At 40.6% G+C, this 16,883-nt stretch overlaps 1 protein-coding gene across 1 annotated transcript in view; it reads right to left on the reverse strand.

Moving 5' to 3' along the window:
* LOC134351625 (interleukin-17 receptor A-like) overlaps positions 1-16,883 on the reverse strand; it is a 64,132-nt gene that overhangs the window by 30,700 nt on the left and 16,549 nt on the right. The window contains exons 2-7 of the mRNA XM_063058024.1: positions 15,070-15,094; positions 9,571-9,717; positions 7,722-7,846; positions 4,477-4,603; positions 3,218-3,265; positions 1,403-1,557 (exon numbers count right to left, since the gene is read on the reverse strand). Of these exons, the coding sequence (XP_062914094.1) occupies positions 1,403-1,557; positions 3,218-3,265; positions 4,477-4,603; positions 7,722-7,846; positions 9,571-9,717; positions 15,070-15,094 (627 nt within the window). The remainder of the gene's footprint in view (positions 1-1,402; positions 1,558-3,217; positions 3,266-4,476; positions 4,604-7,721; positions 7,847-9,570; positions 9,718-15,069; positions 15,095-16,883) is intronic.

Here is a 16,883-nt window from a genome sequence, read left to right on the forward strand (position 1 = left end):
TGAATGCCAGGCAAATCCAGTCAAGGGGGAAGGTGGGAAGGTAGGAAGGAGGTCAGAAGCTGGGAGGGGATAGCTGGAGGAAGTAAAGGACTGAGAAAAAGGAATCCAATAGATGCCAGTAGACCACAGAATAAGGGGATGTGGGTGAGGAACCAGAGGAAGGTGAAGATGATGGGCAGGTCTTTTGAGGTGGGGAGGGGAGGGAGAAAGGCTAAGGGTCCAGAAGGATAAGGGAAAACAAAGGTTGATGCTGGAGGGGGCACAGGGGAGCAGTTATCGGAAGTTATAGAAATCAATGTTAATGCCATCAGATTGGAGACTACCAAGACAGAACATGAGGTGTTGCCCCTCTGATCTGTACCTGGTCCGAATGTGGTAGTAGAGGAGACCGCGAACAGGATTGTCGGCATGGGATGAAGGATGGAATTAAAATAGGTAGGGATTCTGGCTGTCACAGAGGACAGAGCGAAGGCGCTCAACCTCCATACCATCTCACCAATGTACAGGAGGCTGTACGGGAGCACCAGATGCAATCAACAACCCAGATGATTTGTATGTGAAGCATTGCCTCACCTACAGGGACTGCTCAGGGCCCTGATGGTACTGAGGCAAGCAGTACAAGTGAAGGTGTAGCACTCAGAATGGTTGCAGGTTTAAGTGCGTGGAAGGGTGAACAGACAAGGGTGTTGGAGAGAGAAACACCCCTGCAGGAAGTGGAGAGGAGAGGGAAGGGGAAGATGTGTCTGGTGGTGAGATCTTGCTGGAGGTGGCAGGAATTGGGGAGAAGAATGTGTCGGATGCAAAGGCTTGTGGGACAGCGAGAACAAGGGGAACCCTATCCCTGTTATGCTGGGGGGAGGGTGGAAATAGGCAAGGATAGACTTGCAGAAAATGGAGATGTGGGTAAGGGCTGCATTGAAACCAATGGAGAGAGAGACTCCATTTTCTGACTGTCATTGAGTGGAAAGCCTCATCATAAGAACAGATGCAGTGGAGATAGAGGAATGAAAAATGAGTAGCATAACTGCAAGTGACAGGGTGGGAAGAGGTGTAGTCAAGGTAACTGTGGGAGTCAGGGAACTTAAACAGGGAATCAGGAGGGCCAAAGGGGGCAATGTTGTGTTTTTGGTGAGTAGGATTAAAACCCCAGTATTTCAAGAACAAAGGAGGGGACTTACACCTGGAGCAGACATGAACAAGGTACTATACTAGTATTTTGCTTCAGTATTCGCCAGGGATAGCAAGATGAGGGATATTCCAGGGCATTGTGATATTGAGATGTGGTATTGTGGATCTTGAAGAACAGTAAGGAGGACAAATCCCTAAGATCTAATGAAATTTTAATAACCAAATCTACCAGGTAATCAAAAAAGCTGCATAACATTCACCAGAAGATTTTTACCTCCTCAAGAGTTTCTGCAGCATTATTGCAGATCTTATTTGATTCAAGACTTTGCAACACAACTTTGTACTTATGTGAATAATTTCCAGTCTGGAAGAAGATAGTCATCTTCATTTCATTTCTGATGTATCTCACATTAGGATCCCATAGACTGCCTGTAAATGCAGAGATGAAGAATTATTAAAATCCAATATCCTTCTTGCCTTTTCCACTGTTTCCTGATGACCTTTAGTGTTAGTATTTTAAAAAAACTTTTCACTGTATAGTGGACATTATGTCTGTTATTAAGTATTCAGACTTCAAAGTAAGCAACATTCTTGCAGTGAATAAATGGATTACTTCCACAATCTTGCACATGATCACTGATCATCAGCAAGAAAATTACTAAGATAAATTATCACTACAAGTGCAGCTAAGATATTGCTTCTCTGCCTGATATTTGCCAAGACTATATGCACTGGTCTGTGCAGAAAATAGGTTCCATTTGAAGATTATACAATTTTGTTCCCCACAGATCAATTAAGAACATTCAATTGTCTTCAGAAAGTCTTACCTGGCTTTATTTAAATTAATCAGTTTCCTACCGAATTCAATTGATAGAACACCATTCACGAGTGTTCATAAAGAATGCACATTATAAAAGTATGTGGCCTAAAACAGATTTTACTCAGAATAGGTAATATCCATAATTCAAAAATTGTAGTTCTACAACTAAATAGAAAATGCAGATCATGCAGCATAATTGGAGAGATAAACAGTGTTAACACCACAGTTCAATGAGGAACAAAAAGGATTCGATACATTGCAGAGAGGGGTAGCAGGGGACAAAACATAGGGAATGTACATTAAATGCTCACCAAAGTTGTCAATGTGGGGGACAATTTAGAAGGTGTTATGTGGAGAGGGTAGCAGTGTCCAGATAAGGCATCATTAAGTGTGAAGTGCTTTTAGTTGTATGTAGTTCATCTTAATACAGCTCCAGACTATACAAACTCTCACTCCTCACAGACTACTTAAGCAATTTCCTGTCAGGGTCTTAAGTTTGCCTGGCTGATTCCTATGCTTCCCAGTGCAGAAGACAACTTTCCTGTCAGGCATTTTGTGTAGTAGGATGGTCTCTTTTGGTAAATTATGGAGTTCATTCCTTCTTCTCTGCAGTGACAGTGGTAGAGCTGCAATGGAGATTGTGCTTATAAAGGCACAAAATGCAATTCCTGCACACTAAAATGTCCACAGTTGTGCTGAGTTGTATGGGGTTCCATCATGAATTGCACAGATTCAATTTTAATCCATTTTCTCCTCCCAGTTCAAAACGTTCTAATGCTAACAAACACTAGCTTATACATTTTTAAAAGCAGGGAGATCTTCTAGCACACCTGAATCAGATGCAATCTAAATTCTAGGCTAACGTCCCACCCTCCCCCATCCCCCTACAAAATCTTAACTGCTGTTATCACCCTATTTACCTTTCCTTATGCAGAACAAAGACGTAACAATATTTCCATCTCTTTCCACACTCTCGTTTTACATTGGCTGCTTGCTGGTCATATCAGCTCAGAACTTGAACAGTAGCTTGAAGTAATGGAAGCCTAACCTTAATTGTTCTGTGCAAGAATTAGTGATCTGCATGCTTCAGAGGATTTCCTACTCCAAAAAGAGTATTTAAAAATTTGAGTTAGTCAACAAATAAATGCCTACTGTAGTTCAAAGAGGAGAGCATAGAACCATAACTCATTGTCATAGACTTAAATTATAGCACCTTTTACAAGAAAATTATTCCATGCCTACTCTATCTCTAAAGCAAACTTAACTCACCTCTTCGCTTGCAGACCTCAGTATACTTCATCAAGTTATCGCTGCAACCTACAGGAAAAAATAGTCAGTTCAACTTCTTCCCAAATAAAGCAAATTACAGACCATACCCAAAAAATGAATCTTTCCCCAAATTTAGATATCTGTCTTGAAACTGCTGCACTGCATGAGTGTTTATGTAAGCTATCAGGAATCTTGTTAAATCAGAATCAGATTTAATACCACCGGCATATGTTCTGAACTTTGTTAACTTTGCAGCAGCAGTACAATGCAATACATAGAAACATAGAAAATAGGTGCAGGAGTAGGCCATTCGGCCCTTCGAGCCTGCACCGCTATTCAGTATGATCATGGCTGATCATCCAACTCAGAACCCTGTACCAGCCTTCCCTCCATACCCCCTGATATAGGAAAAAAACTGAATTACAGCAAGTACATAAATGTATATTAAATAGTAAAATTAAAATAAGTAGTGCAAAAACAGAAATAAAAAGTTAGTGTGGTAGTCTTCACAGGTTCAACCTCCACTTAGAAATCGGATGGCAGAGAGGAAGCTGATCCTGAATGGCTGAGTGTGTGCCTTCAGGCTTCTGTACCTCCTTCCTGATGGTAACAATGAGAAGAGGGCATGTCCTAAGAGGTGTGGGCCATTCACCACAACACAGGAAATAATTTAGAAATGAGCAAGTATGATAGAGTTGCATCAGCAGGACTGAAGATTGATGCCAATCTTTCCTTGACTCATTATTTGTGCTTTCTAAAATCTCCTCTTTCAGGACAAGTAAAATAAAAACACACTTTTTCAGGTTAAGATCTTTACACCAGTGACTGCAATAAACTCTATTCTTACTATAAGTTGCTTGGTATTTACAATTTTTTTTCAACATTAACAGTGGTTTAATTGAACTTACCATATTCTTTTATTTCTATCAAAAAACAATGTTTTTCCAAACAAAAAAACTGCATTTTCCCCAAAATAATTTGCACGAGTTAAAAATCATGAGGAATCAACATCTCATAACTGACGTATTTTAATTAGAACAACATTAATGACCATGTCGCTTAGTTCAACAAATCTAGCTCCCTTTAAGTACTATACATGTAACTTCAAGCAGTCAGAGGACAGGTGCTTCTAACATGATACCACAGAGCAGAAATGTATTAGAAACTTTGATGGTCATTTATCTGACCGCAAGAAAAACAGGCAGAACAAGAACGTAAAAAAAATAGTGAAATAGTAACACTACTTTTGGAACACGTACCAGGCACAATGTACTTTACTTGTGGACAATCATTATCTTGATTGATGTTGGCTCTTGGTAAGCTGCATGCTGTCACTGTGTATTCCTGGTCTGGATCTACCTCAAATCTCTCCAATAAGAATGCCCACTGCAATGTAGGAGGAGACACCATCAGCTGCTAACATTAATACAAATCTATAAAATGCAACTTGGTGCCTTAGAAAGACACATAAGTTATGATAAATTTATCAGAACTTGTGTTTGTCCTCACTCTACGGTGAACGCATGTACGATGCTGCAAAAACTTATTTTTTAAGGCATTTAACACTATGTACGCCTATGATCACAATAAATTTAAACAGGAAAATAGGCAAAAGTTAACAAGTTTAACAGATCTAAATGTAAAGTTGTACACAGAGTTCAGTTAGATTACTATATGCAGGCTTGTCCCACACTCAAGTCATGTGAAGTGTGACAAAATACTTTGCAGCACTGATCCATGTAGAAATTGTTGAACAGGATGCAGTGCTGACAAAAGCCTCCCATTCTAAAATGTTTTAAACATAATGCACATGGAATTAGCACTGCTCTTTGAACCATGTTTTGTTGATTCTCCTCTCCAGCAGGTCAATTGTACATCAGAACATGACACAGCATATAAACAGCTGATCCATTCATTTAATTATTAATGAATCCACTATCACTCTTAACAGTCACACTGCCTTATGCTTTAATAAGCTAAGAGAGGTTATAGAGGCACTTCTGAAGCCAGTAACATTACTGCAAAATTGTTTTTGTTTTAAACTCAGGTTACAATGTCTCTGGTGTTGCAAGAATAAATGTCAGACTCTACCACTGCATATGAACAGGCCATGGTTGGGATTCAGCTCTAGCACAGATAGAAATATAATACTGAAAAGTTGCTTATTACATCAAATCATATGTTATTACTAAACATGATTCAGTAAGTTATCTTAAAAAGTAGTTATTAATATAAACTAGGAATTTAAAAACTAATGGTCGACTAGACTTCAAATTTGGAGCTAACAAAAGGAACTAAAGCAGACCTCAGGATGAGGTGGCATTCTGGGACTGTTAAATATTCTGGAAAAGACATTTCAACCAGAGGAAAGATCTGAATCTTATGTCAGTGCACCAAAAAAGGTAAATGCAGTAAAAAGCCTGCAAGCCAAGTCCAAACTAGACGTTTCAGGACTGTATGAAGAAAAGCAAATTGGAATATTGCAAAATGAGAGATGGGTTGGGAATGGAATCAAGGAAGTGATGGCGAATTAGTGAAGATGATGGAATTGGATGCAGTTTACAACAGACAGGGAGGACAAGGTAAAACCTATGTGAGGAACAGTGAGGGGTAGAGTCAGTACAGGAACAAGTGCCTCAATCAGCAGCAACTGTCTACCCACATGCCTCCAACTTCCTCCCTGCCCCGAAATTCACTTGAACCATTTCTAACACCTCTCTCCCCTTTCTCAATCTCTCTGTCTCCATCTCTGGGGACAAAATGTCGACTGACATCTTTTATAAACCTACCAATTCCAATGGCTATCTCAACTATACTTCTTCCCATCATCGCATGTAAAAATGCTATTCACTTTTCTCAGTTCCGCTCCCAAGATGTGGCTTTCCTTTCCATACCTGCTTCTTCAAAGAACAGGGTTTCTCTTCCTCCATTATTGATGTTGCCTTTAAGTGGATCTCCTCCAGTTCCCAAACATCTGCCGCCTTAACCACCATACTTCCTCTACCAGCCTCTGTACCTCCACATGCAATACATTCTCCACAACTTCCACCATCTCCAAAGGACCCTACTACCAAACATATCTTTACCATCCTCCTCTCCATGATTCCCTTGTCCATTTGTCCCTCCCCACTAATCTCCCTCCAGGCACTTATCCCTGCAAGTTGTCAAAATGCTACACTTACCCATTCACCTCCTCCCTTAGCAACAATCAGGGTCCCAAACAGTCCTTCCAAGTGAGGCAACACTTCACCTGCATATCTGCTGGGGTCACCTATTGTGTCCAGTGCTCCTGATACGGCCTCCTCTACATCGGTGAGACCTGTCATAAGTTAGTGGACGACTTCGTCAAGAACTTCCATGCTATCCACCAAAAGCAGAACTTCCCAGTAGCCCAACTTTTTAATTCCCATTCCCACTCTGACATGTCACAGAAACATAGAAAACTTACCGCACAATGCTGGGCTGAACATGTACTTACCTTAGAAATTACCTAGGGTTACCCATAGCCCTCCATTTTTCTAAGCTCCATGTACCTATCCAAGAGTCTCTTAAAAGACCCTGTCGTATCCACCTCCACCACTATTGCCGGCAGCCCATTCCACGCACTCACCATTCTCTGTGTAAAAAACTTACCCCTGACATCTCTTCTGTACCTACTTCCAAGCACCTTAAAACTGTGCCCTCTCGTGTTAGACATTTCAGCCCTGGGAAAAAGCCTCTGACTATCCACACGATCAATGCTTCTCATCATCTTATACATCTCTATCAGGTTACCTCTCATCCTCTGTCGCTCCAAGGAAAAAAGGCCGAGTTCACTCAACCTATTCTCATAAGGCATGCTCCCCAATCCAGGCAACATCCTTGTAAATCTCCTCTGCACACTTTCTATAGGTTCCACATCCTTCCTGTAGTGAGGTGACCAGAACTGTTGGTCCATGGCTTCCTCTTATACCATGACGAGGCCACCCTCAGGGTGGAGGAGCAACACCTGTATTCTGTCTGGGTAGCCAACCTGATGGAAAGAACATCGATTGCTCCTTCCAGAGAAAAAAAATATGCTCTCCTCTTCTATTTCTCACTCTGGCCCCATACCTCTTCATACCTGAGTCGTCCCCTCTTTCCCTTTATCCTGTGGTCCACTCTCCTCTCAGATTCCTTCCTCTCCAGCCCTCACCCACCTGGCTTCACCTATCACCTTCTAGCTATCTGCTTTCTCCTCCACCACCATTTTATACTTCCCCCTTCCTTTCCAGTCCTGAAGAAAGGTAATAACCCGAAACATCAACTTTCCAAAAATTTCCATAGATGCTGCCCTGACCTGGTGAATTCATCTAGCGTTTTCTATGTGCTGCTTCAGATTTCTGCAGAATTTCTCATTTTTCTGTTCTTATGCAAGAGCTAGCCCTGTATTTGTTGATATATGATCATCAGATTATGGAAGATTTGATCAGCCAAGGAAAGCAGTAACAGAATGCAGTATCTATGTGTTCTGTGTGGCACTTACCTTCTCTCCTTGTGGATTTACTTGGGACGTAATTCTGTCATTGAACTGGTATTGTATGCACTTTTCCTCTCCAGTGCTCCATTTTTTCAAAGAGATCTCTATTCCTTGAGAATAAGTTATACTAGCTGCAAAACCCAATGGATAAAGGTATGAAGTCAGCTAACATACAAGGTTGAAATGTTTAGGATGTTATTTAGCAGCTTAGAAAGCTCTGCTCATTTTCAAGAGTTAGCACTGCACTGAACACTTTGAACTCAGCAGACGGTGGGGTAAAGCTTCTGTTTTGGGAACACAGTAATCTGAATTGTAAAAGCTCTGAAAGATGTTTCTCTCCAGTTCTAATGAAAGACCTCAGCCTGAAATGTTGACTGTTTATTTCTCACCATCAATGCTGTCTAACCTGCTGAGTTCCTCCAGCATTTTGTGTGAGTTGCTCTGGATTTCTAGCATCTGCAGAATATTTTGGTGTCTGTTTCTCCCAATTAATACTTTATACTTCATTGTCGCCAAACAATTGGTACTAGAATGTACAATCATCACAGCAATATTTGATTCTGCACTTCACACTCCCTGGATTACAAATATTAAATATTAAAAATATTAAAAATAGTTAAAATTAGTAAATACTAAAAATTTAAATTATAAATCATAAATAGAAAAATGGGAAGTAAGGTAGTGCAAAAAAACCGAGAGGCAGGTCTGGATATTTGGAGGATACAGCCCAGATTTGGGTCAGGATCCGTTCAGCAGTCTTATCACAGTTGGAAAGAAGCTGTTCCCAAATCTGCCATCACTTCAGAGTTTTTACTCAAATTTATACGTATATTATCAAAAATGGAAGTAGAAAGTGAAACACAAAATGCTAGAAAAACTCAGAGCAGGCAGCATCTGCGATGAGAAGTAGTTAGCGTTTCAGGTCCAGGATCCCCCATTCAGTCGAGAAAGAGAGAAACCAGTTGGCTGAGAAAGTGGTATGGGGTATGGGTGGAACAAAGAAAATGTATCAGATAGTGAAACTGGATGGTGATATTTAAGGGGCAGTTAAAATTAGAATAAGCTTCGTTGTATAATATGTTGGTAATGTTATATAGCATGTGTAATGTTGCATTGTCTTGCCTACTGGGCCATTCCCAGCACAAAAGAAAGGAAATTGATAAACAAAGTACAAAGGCTATAGATTGCAGATCTCATTTAAAAACAGAAAGAATGAGTTATCTAAACTTGGAGAATTTGATAGTAAGCTGTACAGGCAAGTAGAAAGATGCCCAGATGGGAGACGTTTTGTTCTTTAAGCTTGCATTAGGCCTCATTGTAATAGTGTAGGAGGCCACAGACAGAAAAGTCAAAATGGGAGTGAGATGCTGAACTGCGTTATTGGAAATAAAACAGAGCAAATGATTAGAAATTTTGGATTAAAAAGTATAATTTCTTTATCACTTTTCCCTTGAATTTTGAACTTAAACGACAGCATAAAATGGTGATGATCGATTTGAGACCCTCTTCAAAGGTCTACCCATGGATTATCCTCGTATATTTTACCACAGGGTAAATTTTGTTTGCTAGCAAGCGCAATAGAAAAGCAGGTAAACACCACGAGGTCTGAGCCAGAGAAGGAGAGAAGTGCTAATGAAAATCCAATCAATGTTTCTGGGTTATTGGATGAGCCTATTCAAAATGCAAACACCAAATGAATCTACACCCCCACACAGGGATGAAAACGTTGCCAAGCAATCTCTTCAGTTGGAAGGGAGGCAGCTTATCTTCACATCATATCATTTATTCAACTGCAGACACAAACCCTGAAGAGAACATGCACTAACAATTTAGAAAGAGAAGAATGTATGCTTACCGTCTGTTCCCAATTTCCATCTGATGGACAGTATAGGCTTGTAGAATCCACCAGCATTCCTTTGCTTGGTTATGGCTACCTGAAGCTCTTTAGGAAATGAAGGTGTCCAGGTAGATGGTATCAACCAGCTGTTATCCAAACAATTGCCTAATGGTGAGGAGGAAGAAATACACCATGTTTCATCTCTTTCGCAATTTCAAATTGGAAAGAACTGTTTTCACAAGCAGTCTTTGAAAGTTCTACTGGGCATCAGGTGTGCTTTAGTACCACTGATGTACTGAAATATTAAGGAGAAATCAGGGTTCTCCTCACATGACGGGGCTGATCCCTAGTGATAGCCTCTTCTGTACTTTTTATTGATTAATTTATAGCATGATGTACTTTGCAATCTTCAATTGTTCTTGCAAATTTGATAGTGAGGTACAACACAAAATCACTGCAGCGTGTCTGGCGAATACACCCCCAAATAATACAGTTCCAGGACGTTGTGTCAGAAACAGTGAGGAAAGTGATATACAGTATTTCCAAGTCAAACAGGGGAGTATTCCATCACAATTTTGCATAATACAGTACATTGTCAAACACCAAGGACAGTTACCACTCAGCTTGACTCTAGAACTTGGCATTTTCGTCTGTGATACATTTTGAACCAAGCAGTCCTGTTGTATCAAATTCTAGCTATCAGTTATTCATAACTGTCAAATACCTGGGTAGATGACAGTGTCGAGTACTAGAATAGCTTGGCAAAAAGGCATACTAGATCCAGAAAGCAAGCCTACAGCACTACAGCTACATTGCTCTTTGGTCTCATGTGACCTAGTGCTGATACCTGATATAGCTTGTAATTCCTGATTCACTCATTCCTGATACCTTACATAGTTCGTTAATAAGACTGCCAGTGACTGGCGACTATGAAGGCAGTTACCTCTGGAGTAGACGGAAAGGATCAGCCACTCAAAAATGGTCTGAAGTTGGCTGCAAAAGCATCAATATATTCTTTGGCAGTCATATGATTGGTACCACCGTAAAGATCAGAACGTCTTTGAATTTTTTCCAACAGTTAACTGAATCATTGATGGTGGGATCTTTAGCTGCGTTTCACAAGGTTATTTCCTTTCCTAGTTCGCCCATGCTTCATGCCTGTTTTTCTTCACTCAATGAACTGAAGAATAAGCCACACAATGAGGTTACAGATTGTGGTGGAATACAAATCTCTTACTTCTGATCACTATGGATGGCCAGAGCTACCAGGTCTGTTCTTAATCCATCACCCTTTTTATGACTGAAGACAGCAGAATGTGTCATCACTGATTAACTGGACTCCGACAACTCACTTACTCCTCAATCACACTTTATTTACTTGTGCACATGTCACCAAACTGTTCTGAAATTTGAACAAAATGCCTTTTTTATACAGAAATGTACTAGTTGTATACAGATATTGATCCAATAGAAACTTTGTAGATTTCTGAATTCCATCATTTGCATATTTAAGTACCATAATGCACATTTCAGATGATAATAACCAATTATCCCTTTGGGGAAGGGTATCCGCCAACCTTACCCAAACTGCTCTATTTGCCACTAATGTGATTGCCTCAGCTCAGGGACAATTAACAATGGGCAAGTACCAGCCATGGTGAGTGCAGCTTCTGAAAGAAGTGCTGGTAGAACGATGAGGAAAACTACAGGAGGGTTTTCCCCATCTATAATCTGTGATAGTTCCCAAATATAATATCTAAAGTGACAAAGGCACATGATCAGAGATAGCCATTGGCATGAACTGTAAAGCTGTCAACAAACCATCGTGTTCTGTAATAACCAGCAGTTATTATTATAATTATTTGGAGTGTGCAGATACCATCAAATCAAACAGTTTAGATTAACACATAAAGTAATGATTTTGTGTCAATGGAATCTCAGTTCTTAAAGTTTGTTGAGATTAAATTACTGCATCAGTTGGAAACAAACATATTTACCAAATCAAGTGATAAATGGGTCAGCAACAGATAGACGTGGCAGAAGCAATGAAGGGCACAAATAACAAGGTCATATATATAGTCAAAACAATACCAAAAGGTTTTGAAGAAAATATGTCACTGAAAGCTTCAGTGTTGATAAAATCAATTCCGCTTTTGTTATAGAAAGGGGTGGTTGGGCCTATAATTTCACTTGATTTCGCTCAAGGCTTGTTTTCTATAATAAATGGCATTTTATTACAACCCAGAAAAAATTAGATTCTTTTATTCATAGTTCTTGAAATCAAGGATTACAGCCATTATCAGATCAATCTGAAAGTGGACCCACTGCATATTTTGTTGGTTCAGCTCTGCGACCTTCTCCCACGTATACCTGTCACTAAGACATCCAAGTGAACACAGGAGATGAGTCAATGGATGTGTTTTTTGTTTTTTTAAAATATGAAGAAGCTACTTGATAACCACCACAACTCTGACTTACAGTTTGCAAAGTTGCTGCCTTCATACCCTTGGACAAGGACAAAATCCTGCCCAAATCTTTTCCAAACAAAAACCAGAGATTGAATTTTCCTGCCCTGACTGTCCACTAGGTAACCGGGAGCATGTTCCCACTCCACCACCACCTATGGATAAGGAAGAAATTCCCACTGAAGTATTACTATTAAGCAATATTTATTACTGCTTGGTTCAAATTTCAAAGTAAAATGATTATCAGAGTACACACACGTCGCCACATGCAACATTGATATTCTTTTTCCTGTGGGCACTCCGAGGCAATCTACAGAACAGTAACTGTAAACAGGGTCAATGGACAACAAACTGGGCAACTGCAAACATAATTAAATAGCAACACATAATGAGCATGAAATAACAAGATAAAAGGTTCTTAAAGTGAGACCACTGGTTGTGGGAAACCAGAAGTAGGATGAATGTAGTTATCTCCCTTTGTTCAAGACCCTGATGGCTGAGGGGTAGTAACTGTTCTTGAACCTGATGGTGAGAGTCCTGAAGCCCTTGTACCTTCTACTCGATGGTAGCAGCAAGAAGAGAGCCTGGGTGGTGAGGATCTTTGATGATGGATCCTGCTTTTCTATGGAAACATTTCTGGAGATTTGCTCAATGTTAGGAGGATTTTACCCTTGATGTACTGGACCAAATCCTCTACCTCTTGTAACATTTTGGTATTCCCATACCAGGCTTTAATGCAGCCAGTCGGCACATGTTCCAACACACATCCATAGAAGTTTGCCAAGGTTTTTTAACGACATGCCAAATCTCCGCAGACTCCTGAGGAAGTTGAGGAGCTGTTGTGCTTTCTTTGCAATTTATATGATGGGTTCAGAACCGGTCCTCTGAGATAGTGGCACCCAGGAATTTAAAGTTACCGACCCTCTACACCACTGATTCTCTGATTATTACTGGCTCATGGACCTCTGGTTTTCCTCTCCTGAAGTCCACAATCAGTTCCTTGGTCTTACTGACATTGATTGAGAGGTTTTTGCTATTACACCACTCAGTCAAATTCTCAGTCTCCCTCCTGCATGCTGATTCATCACCACCTTTGATACAACTCACAACAGTGGTGTCATCAGCTAGCTTGTATATAGTGTTGGAGTTTTACATAGCCACACAGTCATAGGTATAAAGCCAGTGGAGCAGAGGGCTAAGCACAACTCCCTGTGGTGTTGTGTGCTGATGGAGATTGTGGAGGAGATGTTTTTGTCAATCCAAACTGACTGGGGTCTACAAGTGAGGAAATCCAGGATTCAATTGCACAAGGGGGTATTGAGGCCCAGAGTTTACTGATTAGTTTTGAGGGGATGATGGTATTGAGTGCTGAGCTGTAATCGATCAAGAGCATTCTGATGTATGCACCTATCCAGATGTTCCAAGGTTGTTTGAAGAGCCAATGGGATGACATCTGCTATAGACCTGTTGCTTACATCCTCCCCAATTCACTACTCAGATAGGAGTTGATATGCTTCAACACCAGACTCTCAAAACACTTCATCACTGTGGATGTAAATGCCGCTGGGCGATAGTTTTGCATTTGCAAGGATCTCTTGGCTCCAGCTCTCACCACAGCCGCACTGCAAACGTGGATTCAAGTTCTGAATTCCAGAGTTAAGGTGAGAATGGTTGCATTTTCTACCACTGCAGCATTTGAGCAAATGTCAGCTCAAGGATCCCTAATAATGGACACCCAGGTCTGACATCAAACCTCACAAGGATGGTTCTTTTTCCTTCCTTAAAAAGGTAAAAGCTGGGGATGTTTGCTGATGATTGTGCAACATACGATTTCATTTGCAACTTGTCAAAAACAGGAGCAGCCATGCAGCAAACCTAGATGGCATCAGGCATAGGTTGATAACTCCCAAATGACAGTCAGTGAACACCTCCAACAAGTCTAATCATTTACCCTTGACATTCGATATCATTATCACGGTTGAGGTATTCACCAACAAACATCTTGGGAGTCACCAATAACCAATAACTCAACTGGACCGGCAACATACTGTAAATACCATTGTTACCAGAGGCAAGTCAAAAGCTGGCTATCCTGTTGCAAATAACTCACATTTTGACTCATTATATCCACCATCCATTTGTCTGGATGAATGCAGCTTCAACACCACTCAAGCAGTTCCACACCACTCAGGACAAAAGAGTGTATTTGACTGGCACCCCATTTACCACCTTCAGCATTCAATCCCTTGACTACCATCACACCATGGCATCACTATTCTCCATCTTCAAACTGGATTGCAGTTACTTTGACTACTGTGACAGCATCTGAGTGTCACAGCAGTGTAGTGGTTAGGACAAGGCCATTATAGCTCCAGGTACCGGTACTCCGGAGTTCAATTCTGGTGCTGCTCTGTAAGGAGCCTCTGTACCATCTTCCCCATGGAATGCATTGGTTTTCTCCGGGTCCTCCAGTTTCCTCCCACAGTCCAAAGATGTACCGGATAGGTTAACTGGTCATTGATAATTGTCCTGTGATTAGGTGAGGGTTAGTCAGGGTTGTGGGTTGATGTGGCTCAGAAGGCTAGAATGGCCCACCCCACGCTGTATCACTAAAATAAATAGAGCTCACAAACCCTCAGCCTCATCCAGCAAGACAAGGACAACAGGCAAATGGGAACAGCACCATCTGTAGGTTCACTTCCCATCACAGACCATCCTAACTTGGAAATAAATTGCCATTATTTCATCAACGCTGGGTCTAAATCCTGACATTTCCTATCTATCTGCATTTTAAGAGTCCCTTAAGGGGGTTTCAAGATGGCAGATCAACCTAAAGAGTAGAATTATTTATTGAAACAATAGACTTTCCCTTATGTCTACAGCAGGAGCTTTTAAACACAAAGGCCAAAATTCAAGATAGCATATTCTAAATTTAACAAAGATATTTGCAACCTATCACCAAAAGGTCCAATCACATCTGATTTGAAGACCTCTTAAATGTTGGATTTGCAGAATATCACTCTACCAAACAACAAATGTTAATTGTACTTACCAGATAGAACTGTGCAATTTAGGCCCTGTATGAAGAAAGAGAAAAAACATTTTAATAATTACATCTGTTTTGGCTGTATGTTCAATGTTGTATCCAATGCAATTATAGGCCATGAGTATAAATGCCGTGGAAAGCAGGGGGCTGGAGAACGGAAACAAAAAAAAAGAAGCCTTTTAATTTGCAGTCAGCAAAATATTATTTATAAATGACCACAGGTAGTTATCACATTGTGGTAGTAGACAAAGGGGGTGGAGAATGGAGAGAAGGGACCAGGCTCATGACCTTTTTAAGACTAAGTGACAAGATAATGCTGATCTTTTATACCATCTGCACTTTTAACATCAGTGGTTATTTTTCCAATGTAGCCTGGATATTCTACATTAATGAATTAACACACAATGTAATATCGTACTTAAGATTATTTGGATAGACAAGGACTGATTAGGGATAGTCCACATGGCTTTGTGCTTGATAGGTTGTGTCTAACCAATCTTACAGAGTTTTTCAAGGAAGTTGACATGAAAGTTGAAGGCAAGGCAGTGGATGTTGTGTATGTGGACTTTAGCAAAACATTTGACAAGGTCCCACATGGGGGAATGGTCAGGAATGTTCAGTCACTTGGCACTCAAGATGAGGTAGCAAAATGGACTAGACATTGGCTTTGTGGGAGATGGCTGCCTCTCGAAAGTAGATGGTTGGCTCACCGACTGGAGGTCAGTGACTAGTGGTGTGCTGCAGGGATCATTGCTGGGTTTGTTGTTTGTCATCTAGATCAATCATCTGGATGATAATTTGGTTAACTGGATCAGCAAATTTGCGGATGACACCAAGATTGGAGGTGTAGCGAACAGTGCGGAAGGCTATCAGAGCTGCAGCAGGATCTAGATCAGCTGGAAAAATGGGCTGAGGAATGGCAGATGGAATTTAATGCAAACATGTGCAAGGTGTTGCACTTTGGTAGGACCAACCAAGGCATGTCTTACACAGTGGACAGTAGGGCACTAAGGAATGTGGTAGAACAAAGGGACCTGGGAATACAGGTCAATAATTCATTAAAAGTGGTGTCACAGGTAGATAGGACTGTAAAGAAAACTTTTGGTACATTGGTCTTCATAAATTAAAGTACTGAGAACAGGTGATGGAATGTTATATTGAAGTTGTGATCGCCTAATTTGGAGTATTGTGTGCAGTTCTGGTCAAACAGCTACAGGAAAGATCAAAAGAGTACAGAGAAAATTTACAAGGATGTTGCTGGGACTGGAGGACCCGAGTTATAAGGAAAGATCGAATAAGTTAGAACTTTATTCCTCGTAATGTAGAAGATTGAAGGGAGATTTGATAGAGGTATACAAAATTATGAGGGGTATAGATAGGATAAATGCAGGCAGGCTTTTTCCACTGAGGTCGGTGGGACTATAACCAGAGGTCATGGGTTAAGCATCAAAGGTGAAAAGTTTAAGGGGAACATGAGGGCTAACTTCTTCACTCAGAGAGTTGTGAGAGTGTGAAATGAGCTGTCAGCGCAGGTGGTGATTGTGAGCTCGATTTCAACATTTAAGATAAATTTGGATAGGTACATGTAAAGTAGAGGTATGGATGGCTATGGTCCAGATGCAAGTCGATGGGATTAGGCAGTTTAAATGGTTTGGCACAGATTAGATGAGCCCAAGGGCCAGTTTCGGTGCTGTACTTTTCTGTGACTCTAAGAGTACTCATTAATTAAAAATATTGGAAATGTACAAATGCTCCCTTATTTGAAAATGGAAGATTAATTCTAGAGTCTAAATATCCCAAATTAAAGTTAAATACAAATA

This window comes from Mobula hypostoma, chromosome 9, assembly GCF_963921235.1.
Source record: "Mobula hypostoma chromosome 9, sMobHyp1.1, whole genome shotgun sequence".
Lineage (NCBI taxonomy): Eukaryota > Metazoa > Chordata > Chondrichthyes > Myliobatiformes > Myliobatidae > Mobula > Mobula hypostoma.